This window comes from Drosophila subobscura, chromosome J (assembly GCF_008121235.1).
Source record: "Drosophila subobscura isolate 14011-0131.10 chromosome J, UCBerk_Dsub_1.0, whole genome shotgun sequence".
In the NCBI taxonomy this organism is placed as follows: Eukaryota; Metazoa; Arthropoda; class Insecta; order Diptera; family Drosophilidae; genus Drosophila; species Drosophila subobscura.
Window position 1 is genome coordinate 16464463 of NC_048532.1, and position 11206 is coordinate 16475668.

Sequence of the window (11206 nt, forward strand, 5' to 3'; positions counted from 1 at the left end):
AAGTTCGACTATTGCCAGATGTCCTATGCAAAAGATCAGCCAAAAGTTGAAAACTTTAATTGCTGTCTAGGTTACGTGAGGTGTTGACAGAAGCCCTAACACTTGGGCATTTGCATCAGAGTTGGTATCATGATTTCATCGTGCGAGTATGCACAGGTAGTATGGAGCTAGGCTAGGGAGACGGTGCCAACGGTGGCAGAAAATGCTTATCCGTATTCTTCTTACCTTCGCGCCACGTTCCCATGGCGACAAACCGATGAACTGACGAACAGCACAGCACAGCAGAGCACAGCAATAGCATCGCATCGCCATGACCGATGCCATTTGGGTAAAAATCTATCAGCATCACGAAGCGGACGTTGGGCTTCCAAAGTTTTTGGGATCCCAATACCTGTTAGGGATGACCAGGCAGGCGCATCAACTTGGCCACGGCAACACCACAACACACCAATCGTCGCCGGTTGGAGTTGCATGACAACATTGAAGGCGCCGTAGTGACAGTCGGCCACGAATCTACACATGTAGCTAGTACAATGACGGATTTTGACTCTTTGGCCCTAAAAGCAGACACAGGCGAAGGCGCAGTCGCAGCCGCAGCGCAGTCGGCAGCCTCAGCGCAGTTTTTCAGCTGAAAAATGTTCCAGTCGCGCGCTTGGGTCAAGTCAAGACAACGGACGCGATGTCGGCGTGTGGATGCTGCTCACGCGTCTTCGCTGCCCACGAAATCAACATGAATGGAAAAAATCGCAAGACCCATCCGGCTTCACATTGGTGACTATTCAATGCTCTATGGAGTGTTGTAAGAACTGTAAGTAAAAATTAAAATAAATCAAAGCTTGAGTATAAGTGTTAGAAAACGCATCCTTTAAGATTTTGCACTCATTGAGGATTAAGGATTTTCCAACACCCAGCTTAACCCTTCATTTGTACTCATTATTGCACTGCATCTTGTGAACAAGTCGCCGATACCCTACTGTGATTAGTGTGCGTGTAAAGACACCACAATCAACGTAAAATAAACAACAATATGTGTGTATAGGCAGGCTACTAGCATGGGTGTTTTTTGTTGCTGTTTGGCTTTTTTTTTTACTTGAGGCTGGGGCTGGGGCTTTGCATTTTTATAGCAATATCCAAAACGGATTTTGTTAAATCATACCTCGTGTGTATATAAGCGAAGACGAACCTCTTCGAGGCTTAGTGCGGCAACGTCCACTTAACCAGCGACAACAAATCGCAACCATCCCCCCAGTAGGTCTTCAACAAACAAGTGCAGTAAGTCAGCGCCAGGCCCCAGTCCCAGCCAAAACATGATGGACCAATTAATTAGTCGCTTCAGCGAGAGTGTTTCTGTGTGCATCTAAAACCAGTGTGCAAGTGTTCCAAGTGAATTAATGTGCGCCGCACAATAGGCTATTGATTGCACCGAAAAGAATTTTAGCCAAGTGAATTAAGAACAGGTGAATGAATCAATACTCCTACAAATGTTTTGTCAGTGAACGGATAATTGCAACAAAAGTGTAAAACCCCCAAACTGGCATAAAGGAATGATATAAATTACCGAATTTATTAGAAATCTCCAAATACAATACTCTAATTGGCGAAGAAGATTTATTAATTCAAGCATCTTGCGGCGATACTTAAAAAGCATACGAACGGGTATTTTTAATTTACTTCTCTGTGCTGGTCAACACACAGTTTAAAATACGAAACAAGTTTTACAGATCCGCAATTCTTACAATGCGCAATATTTTTTGCGCATTTGCGCCTGCGGCATAATAAAAATTCTTCGATTTGTTCTTGTCGTTTTTTCTAAGTATCGCAAATTCTAATTTGCACGTTTTTAACGAGAAAGATTAATTATAAATGCAAATTTGCATTTATTTGTTTAGTCCGGGTATTATAATGGTATATGCTATTGAGGAGTAAATACTTTTAATGTGCATTCCAAAAGCAATCAAGGCTCAGCTCATGTGGTCATATCGAAATGTCCAAACCATGCTGACGCCGCCTCTCACAATTGTTTAATTCATTGTGTAACCTGCATCGAAATTCCCCCATATTTGATTCGTTTTTGAATAAAGTGAACTTCCATATAAAGAGAGTTTTTTTATATCCATTTTGAGCTCATGCTTTTGTATGACTAAATAAAAAATGTATGCAAAAAGATTACGTGGTAAATTCAATTAGAGCTGTCGGACTTTTAGTGGTCTCACATTTCTTCCATGGGAATTGATTAATTTGTGACTTTAATAGCATTAATAACTATACTACAACTTGAAAATGTTGGCATTAAAAGGAAAACCAAAAGCAAATGACCCAATTAACTAATTTCGATTGAGTTTGTATATAATTATGGGTTAATATTATAAAATTGGCATGTTTGAGTTTGAATCGTGAATACCGCGAATAGCAAAATATAAAAAATATAAAACTAGGTCATGCTCATATGTGGCGAGAAATGGGAACAGCAGTAGCAACAGGGAGTCCAAAAAAATAAAATTATAAATTAAAGATTGTCGACAAATTATATATCCAAAAGTTTTCATGGAAAATAATAGATAATTCAAAGAACAATTCAAATATGGGCTGTACTTTATTTTCGACTTGGAATACAACTTTATTTCGAATGCAAACGCAAAGAGTACTCCGTATAAACATAATTATTCGAGGTGGCTCTTTGATTTCCTGTGTCTATGACCGTTAATTATCCATAATCATATTGCATTGTAAAAATCGAGTTATTTTAATGCTGGCAATCTCCCCAGACAAATGGAGTTTATTGTGGAAAAAAGTGCCTAATACATTAATAATACAATCGTTAGAAAAAAACACAACACTGACCAACTAGTCAGCCATCAAATTGCTGAAGCCAATGCCACACACAAAAGGCCTCAAATTGGAACCCCTTTATCAAGAGAGGTAACCAAATATTAGGCACTGGCGGGGGCTACTGCCTGTACAATATTTGCTTCGCGTCTGTCTCCCTTTGCATCGTTTGGTTTGTGTTTTATGTGTATGGATTTTGAAATCTGCAGCTTTTTTCTTTTAAAGGTTAGTTGTATTATTCAAAAAGCAAACCAGTTTTTGCGAAGCAGATGCATCACATCAGCATCAGCATCAGGCATCACGGCAAAAGAGGTCCGGCGACAGCGTCCGGCCCAATGAAGCGTTTTGTAAATATTGTACGCCCCTCGGCATGTACTCAATTTACCTAATTTACGATATAGTAGATCTTACCTCACCCAAACACTAAAAATTCTCCGATATTTGTACAGCGACACACTTCATTATAATTATGCGATGAAACAAAATTTAATTTTTTCAACCGTCAAGCTGAAATGATAAACATTTTGACGTGTACGGATAGACCCATGTCAAAGAAAATAATGTGTGCATATTATTTATGATTATTTCTTTGAGTTTTTAACTGATTTTTCGTCTTTTGTGCGAAAGGTAGGGTCTTGTCTTGTCTTGTCTTGACACTTGAACAAAACTGAATAGATGCCGCTACTAAAATCGAAATACTAGAACAATTGGTTGGGACAAAGAAAAGTTTCGGCTACAAAGGACAATGAATCATAATAGTTGCATTATTTGAGGATTATTATTTTGATTAATTTTGAGTATGCGTCTTACAGGTTGGAAGTTAAAGCAAACACATTGAATATGGTCAACATTGGCCACATATTTCTATGGGCGCTAATAGTGGTATGTACAAAATATTCAACAAAACTTACAAACGGATACCAGCGTTCTTTTATTATTTTGAAGGTCATTGCTTCAGGGACGGATCTGAACAGTGATGATTCGCTTAATGATGTCTTAAGCTACGTCACGCCCACGTTCAATAGTGAGACATCTTTGTCAGTGCAAAGCATTGAAAAGATCGATGTAAAATGCGACCAACGAAATGGCATGACGGTGGAGGTGGACTTTTTGGAGAACTTTAATGGAATCATTTACAGTCAGGGCTATTACAATGATCCCAAGTGCACGTATGTAACGACAGTATTAATGCCAAAGATTTGCCATTTAATTTATACAATTTCATTCTATTAGCTATGTGGCAGCCAATAAGGGAGACACTAAATTTATATTCAATGTGCCTTATGATGGCTGCGGCAGTAAGCCCTCCTGCTCGATATGCTCTTCAATCGAGAACGTTCTAATTATACAAAATGATAAGGATATTCAGAACAGTTGGGACATAGCCCGAAAGGTGGCATGCAGCCGCAGCGAGGAGCAGGAGAAAACGGTTTACTTCAAGCCATTTGTTGTGGACATGCTCGAAGTTGTTTCTGTGGATACACCGAGCGGGCCAGTGGAGTGCTGGATGGAAATTGGCACTGGAATTCCACCGAACATAAAGCCCATTAGTTCAACACTGAAGCTTGGCACCGATGTCACCTTCACCATAAATGTAAAGCATTCGACTCAAGCCTGGGATGTCAACATACTGAAGTGCTATGCCTCGGATGACATGAACTTTGAGGCAAGAACCACCAAGACGTTGCAGCTCTCCGATAAAAGAGGCTGCACCATAAAGGAAAAAATATTTGGAGAGTGGAAAAAGTTGGAGTCCCAGTCCGGATCGAGTCTTACCTCCACATATTATAATACGCTCAAAGCATTCAAATTCCCCGATCGCTCGCAAGTCTTTCTAAAGTGTGATATTGAATTGTGCAAGGGAGCCTGTCAAAGAGATTATTCGTGCAGCAGTTTAAAGAACAATATACCCATAGATGGGCCCAAGCCCAGGTGTTACCCCGGCTCCGAAGATCCTGCTTGTCTTTCCACCACTTCCGCAAGGCCAAAAATAACAATAACCACAACTAAATCAAGATGTTATTCTGGGTCAACTGATCCTGAATGCCAGAAAACTACCTACTTTCCACGGACAACGACTGAATCTACAATAGAAATAGAACAACCAGAATGTTATCCAGACTCAACCGATCCTCGATGCCCCCAGAGGCCTGCGACTACCATAAAGCCGAGATGTTATCCTGGCTCACCAGATCCAGAGTGCCAGCCCGCTACTTACTTGCCACCTACAACGAGAAAAACACCATTAGATAGACCCAAACCTCGGTGCTTCCCAGGTTCCACCGATCCTAGATGCCCCCAGGAACCCGTGAAAACACAGAAGCCACGTTGCTATCCTGGCTCATTCGATCCTGAATGTGTTTCACCGACTTACACGCCACAAACAACGAGAAGAACACCAACTTACACTGCTCCTAGGACGACTGGAGCTCCTGTAACCATAGAAACACCGAAATGTTTTCCAGGTTCTAACGATCCTCAATGCTCTCTGGCGCCCGCTACGACAATTAAACCGCGATGCTATCCTGGCTCAACAGATCCAGAATGTCAACCCGCTACTTACTTGCCACCAACAACGAGAAAAACAGCAGTTGATAGACCCAAACCTCGGTGCTTCCCAGGTTCCACAGATCCTCGATGCCCCCAGGAACCGAAATCACGTTGCTATCCTGGCTCAACCGATGCAGAGTGTCTTTCGTCACCAACCACTAGGAGAACAACAACTTACGCGGCTGCCAACACGAGTAGAGCTCCCATAACTACAGAAACAACAAAATGTTATCCAGGCTCAACCGATCCTCGATGCCCTCAGAGGCCTACGCCTACTACAAAGCCGAGATGTTATCCTGGTTCAAAGGATCCAGACTGCCTCAACTGCTTCCCAGGTTCTCCAGATCCAAGGTGTCCTAAGGTGCCAACAACAAAAAAGGCAGGCTGTGAGGAGAACTCAGATGACCCCAGATGTCGACCGGCCACCTATTTACCGCCTTCAACATTCCGCCCTCCCACACTTTCACCTAAGCCGCGATGTTATCCTGGATCGAGAGATCCTGCGTGCTCACCAGTCACCTACCAGCCACAAACTACGAGAGGAACAACAACAGTCTCACCCAAACCACAGTGCTATCCAGGGTCAACCGATCCTCGATGCCCTCAGCGGCCCGCGACGACTATAAAGCCGAGATGTTATCCCGGCTCGCAGGATCCAGAGTGTCAACCCGCTACTTACTTGCCACCGACAACGAGAAAAACACCAGTGGATAGACCGAAACCGAGCTGCTTCCCAGGTTCGACCGATCCACGATGCCCTAAGGAACCCGCGACGACCACCAAGCCACGTTGCTATCCTGGCTCTTCCGATCCTGAATGTGTTTCACCGACAACAAGAAGAACACCAACTTACACGACAACTAGAGCTCCCATAACTACAGAAACACCAAAATGTTATCCAGGGTCTAACGATCCTCGATGCCCTCAGCGACCCGCGACGACCATTAAGCCGAGATGTTATCCCGGCTCGCAGGATCCAGAGTGTCAACCCGCTACTTACTTGCCACCGACAACGAGAAAAACACCAGTGGATAGACCGAAACCGAGCTGCTATCCAGGTTCGACCGATCCTCGATGCCCTCAACAGCCAGCGACGACACCGAAGCCACGTTGCTATCCAGGCTCATCCGATCCTGAATGTGTGTCACCGACAACAAGAAGAACACCAACTTACACGGCACCGACGACAACTAGAGCTCCCATAAGTACAGAAACATCAAAATGTTATTTAGGGTCTAACGATCCTCGATGCTCTCAGAGACCCGCGACGACCATTAAGCCGAGATGTTATCCCGGCTCGCAGGATCCAAGTTGTCAACCTGCTACTTACTTGCCACCGACAACGAGAAAAACACCAGTGGATAGACCGAAACCGAGCTGCTTCCCAGGTTCGACCGATCCTCGATGCCCTCAACAGCCAGCGACGACACCGAAGCAACGTTGCTATCCTGGCTCTTCCGATCCTAAATGTGTTTCACCCACTTACACTCCACCGACAACGAGAAGAACACCAACTTACACGACAACCAGAGCTCCTATAACCACAGAAACACCTAAATGTTATCCAGGGTCTAACGATCCTCGATGCCCTCAGAGGCCCGCAACTACTATAAAGCCCAGATGTTATCCTGGTTCAAAGGATCCAGACTGCCTCAACTGCTTCCCAGGTTCTCCAGACCCAAGATGTCCTAAGGTGCCAACAACTAAAAAGGCAGGCTGTGAGGAGAACTCTGATGACCCCAGATGTCAACCTGCCACTTATTTGCCGCCTTCTACATTTCGTACTCCAACACTTTCACCAAAGCCGCGATGCTATCCTGGATCGAGAGATCCTGAGTGCCTACCAGTAACTTACCAGCCACCAACAACGACCAAGACACCAAAGCCTCGATGCTTCCCAGGTTCCAACGATCCTCGATGCCCTGAACAACCAGCAACGACACCGAAGCCACGTTGCTATCCTGGCTCATCCGATCCTGAATGTGTGTCACCGACAACAAGAAGAACACCAACTTACACAGCTCCGACCACGCCTAGAGCTCCTATAACTACAGAAACACCGAAATGTTACCCAGGGTCTAACGATCCTCAATGCCCTCAGAGACCCGCGACGACCATTAAGCCGAGATGTTATCCCGGCTCGCAGGATCCAGAGTGTCAACCAGCTACTTACTTGCCACCGACAACAAGAAAAACACCAGTGGATAGACCGAAACCGAGCTGCTATCCAGGTTCGACCGATCCTCGATGCCCTCAACAGCCAGCGACGACACCGAAGCCACGTTGCTATCCAGGCTCATCCGATCCTGAATGTGTGTCACCGACAACAAGAAGAACACCAACTTACACGGCTCCGACCACGCCTAGAGCTCCTATAACTACAGAAACACCGAAATGTTATCCAGGGTCTAACGATCCTCGATGCCCTCAGAGACCCGCTACGACCATTAAGCCGAGATGTTATCCCGGCTCGCAGGATCCAGAGTGTCAACCCGCTACTTACTTGCCACCGACAACGAGAAAAACACCAGTGGATAGACCGAAACCGAGCTGCTTCCCAGGTTCGACCGATCCTCGATGCCCTCAACAGCCAGCGACGACACCGAAGCCACGTTGCTATCCAGGCTCATCCGATCCTGAATGTGTGTCACCGACAACAAGAAAAACACCATCTTACACGGCTCCGACGACAACTAGAGCTCCCATAACTACAGAAACACCAAAATGTTATCCAGGCTCAACCGATCCCCGATGCCCTCAGAGGCCCGCGACTACTACAAAGCCCAGATGTTATCCGGGCTCACAGGACCCGGAGTGTCTTAACTGCTTCCCAGGCTCTCCAGATCCAAGGTGTCCTAAGGTGCCAACAACCAAGAAGGCAGGCTGTGAGGACAACTCTGATGACCCCAGATGTCAACCTGCCACCTATTTACCTCCCTCTACATATCGCACTCCAACCCTTTCTCCTAAGCCGAGGTGCTATCCTGGATCGAGAGATCCTGAGTGCTCTCCAGTCACCTACCAGCCACCAACAACTAGAGGAACAACTACAGTCTCACCCAAACCACAGTGTTACCCAGGTTCTAGCGATCCTCGATGCCCTCAAAAGCCCGCGACGACCATAAAGCCGAGATGTTATGCTGGCTCGCAGGATCCAGAGTGTCAACCCGCTACTTACTTGCCACCGACAACGAGACAAACACCAGTGGATAGACCGAAACCGAGCTGCTTCCCAGGTTCGACCGATCCACGATGCCCTAAGGAACCCGCGACGACCACTAAGCCACGTTGCTATCCTGGCTCTTCCGATCCTGAATGTGTTTCACCGACGTACACTCCACCGACAACAAGAAGAACACCAGTTTACACGCCTCCGACGACAACGAGAGCTCCCATAACTACAGAAACACCAAAATGTTATCCAGGCTCAACCGATCCCCGATGCCCTCAGAGGCCTGCGACTACAACAAAGCCCAGATGTTATCCGGGCTCTCAGGATCCAGACTGCCAGCCCGCTACTTACTTGCCACCAACAACGACCAAGACACCAAAGCCTCGATGCTTCCCAGGTTCCACCGATCCTCGATGCCCTCAGGAACCCGCTACGACACAGAAGCCACGTTGCTATCCTGGCTCTTCCGATCCTGAATGTGTTTCACCGACAACAAGAAGAGCACCAACTTACACGACAACTAGAGCTCCTATTACCACAGAAGCACCTAAATGTTATCCAGGGTCTAACGATCCTCGATGCCCTCAGAGACCCGCGACGACCATTAAGCCGAGATGTTATCCCGGCTCGCAGGATCCAGAGTGTCAACCCGCTACTTACTTGCCACCGACAACGAGAAAAACACCAGTGTATAGACCGAAACCGAGCTGCTATCCAGGTTCGACCGATCCACGATGCCCTCAGGAACCCGCGACGACCACCAAGCCACGTTGCTATCCTGGCTCTTCCGATCCTGAATGTGTTTCACCGACGTACACTCCACCGACAACAAGAAGAACACCAGTTTACACGCCTCCGACGACAACTAGAGCTCCCATAACTACAGAAACACCAAAATGTTATCCAGGCTCAACCGATACCCGATGCCCTCAGAGGCCTGCGACTACAACAAAGCCCAGATGTTATCCGGGCTCTCAGGATCCAGACTGCCAGCCCGCTACTTACTTGCCACCAACAACGACCAAGACACCAAAGCCTCGATGCTTCCCAGGTTCCACCGATCCTCGATGCCCTCAGGAACCCGCTACGACACAGAAGCCACGTTGCTATCCTGGCTCTTCCGATCCTGAATGTGTTTCACCGACGTACACTCCACCGACAACGAGAAGAACACCAACTTACACGACAACCAGAGCTCCTATTACCACTGAAGCACCTAAATGTTATCCAGGGTCTAACGATCCTCGATGCCCTCAGAGGCCCGCGACTACTACAAAGCCCAGATGTTATCCGGGCTCACAGGACCCGGAGTGTCTTAACTGCTTCCCAGGCTCTCCAGATCCAAGGTGTCCTAAGGTGCCAACAACCAAGAAGGCAGGCTGTGAGGACAACTCTGATGACCCCAGATGTCAACCTGCCACCTATTTACCTCCCTCTACATATCGCACTCCAACCCTTTCACCTAAGCCGAGGTGCTATCCTGGGTCGAGAGATCCTGAGTGCTCTCCAGCAACTAACCAGCCACCAACAACTAGAGGAACAACTACAGTCCCACCCAAGCCACAGTGTTATCCAGGGTCTACCGATCCTCGATGCCCTCAGAAGCCCGTGACGACCGTAAAGCCGAGATGTTATCCTGGCACGCAGGATCCAGAGTGTCAACCACCAACATATCTGCCCCCAACAACGAAACAACCTCCAACTTATAATACCAAACCAACTAGGCCCGTAACAACAGCGACTCCCACAGATGAGGAAAAGCTAAGGTGCTACTCTGGGTCGCCAGACCCTCGTTGCAAGCAGGACACCACTGTCATACCATCCTTTAACTTGGTAACTTCAACTCAGCCACCCGCAACAACGCCTACCTATTGTTATCCTGGATCTATTGATCCACGTTGCCCCGACAGCGGCTACAAAGGCACGAGCCGTATTCCAGCTACATATCTACCGCCCTTGAGTGACCCGGGCTACGACAGGACTATTCGAAATGCAAAGAGTTCTTTCTTCAAGGAAATTAACCAATTGGCCTTCACGGATAATAATGTTTTTGAGATTGATGACGATGCGAGTGAATCAACTAGAGTTAAGCGGGAGTTAAAGGATGACGACGATGATTCTTTGATGATTACTCAAGAGGAAGACCTTCTATCGAGAAGAATTGTTAAGCGTGAGTTCAGTGAGCGGCCATCGGAGAGAGAGGTGATTTCCCTGACACTCGGTGTTCGAACTGGGATCAATGTTAATTAGTCATGGAAATGAAATGCCTAGCACTAGAGCAATACTATTATAATACCCATCTTACACCGATATGTATTCTACTTAGCCAGATATTCATTAAATATAAATCTATGTACAAATTGTAATGAGCGTCTTTTGTTCATCTGGATTTACTTCACTGACCTGACAGCAGGAACTAGACCTTTAGGGCTATGAAACTTCTAGCCAATGCCTAGAGTACCGCCCACAACTCTTCTCCGGATACCATAACAGAGAGGCGCCCCTGGGGTTTTGCTCTTTCCGTCTTCGGCTTCCTTTTATAGCTTTCATCTAGTCATCTCTGATGTCTATAAATGAATGTGAATAAATGTTTAGTTTCATCTAGAAACAATTTACAGGCTGTGCGCAAAATGGGTTTTTATTTTAAATATTTATTCA

General features: G+C 46.3%; 1 protein-coding gene across 2 annotated transcripts; it reads left to right on the top strand.

Annotated features, from left to right (window-relative positions):
• Nucleotides 1-1172: 1172 nt before the first annotated feature.
• On the top strand, nt 1173-10914 carry LOC117893860 (adhesive plaque matrix protein). Of its 2 annotated transcripts, XM_034800630.1 has the most exons (8): nt 1173-1272; nt 3639-3708; nt 3772-3995; nt 4060-4935; nt 5602-5787; nt 7120-7240; nt 7700-7782; nt 9112-10914. In XM_034800630.1, exons 2-8 carry the CDS (start codon nt 3667-3669, stop codon nt 10796-10798), a joined length of 3219 nt encoding a protein of 1072 aa, XP_034656521.1. In that variant the 5' UTR covers nt 1173-1272; nt 3639-3666; the 3' UTR covers nt 10799-10914. The 2 variants fall into 2 exon arrangements, with proteins under 2 accessions (XP_034656521.1, XP_034656522.1); XM_034800631.1 differs by lacking the exons at nt 5602-5787; nt 7120-7240; nt 7700-7782; nt 9112-10914 and adding exons at nt 6498-6571; nt 6909-6950; nt 7347-7379 and having other exon boundaries at nt 4060-5291.
• The last annotated feature ends 292 nt before the right edge of the window (nt 10915-11206 follow it).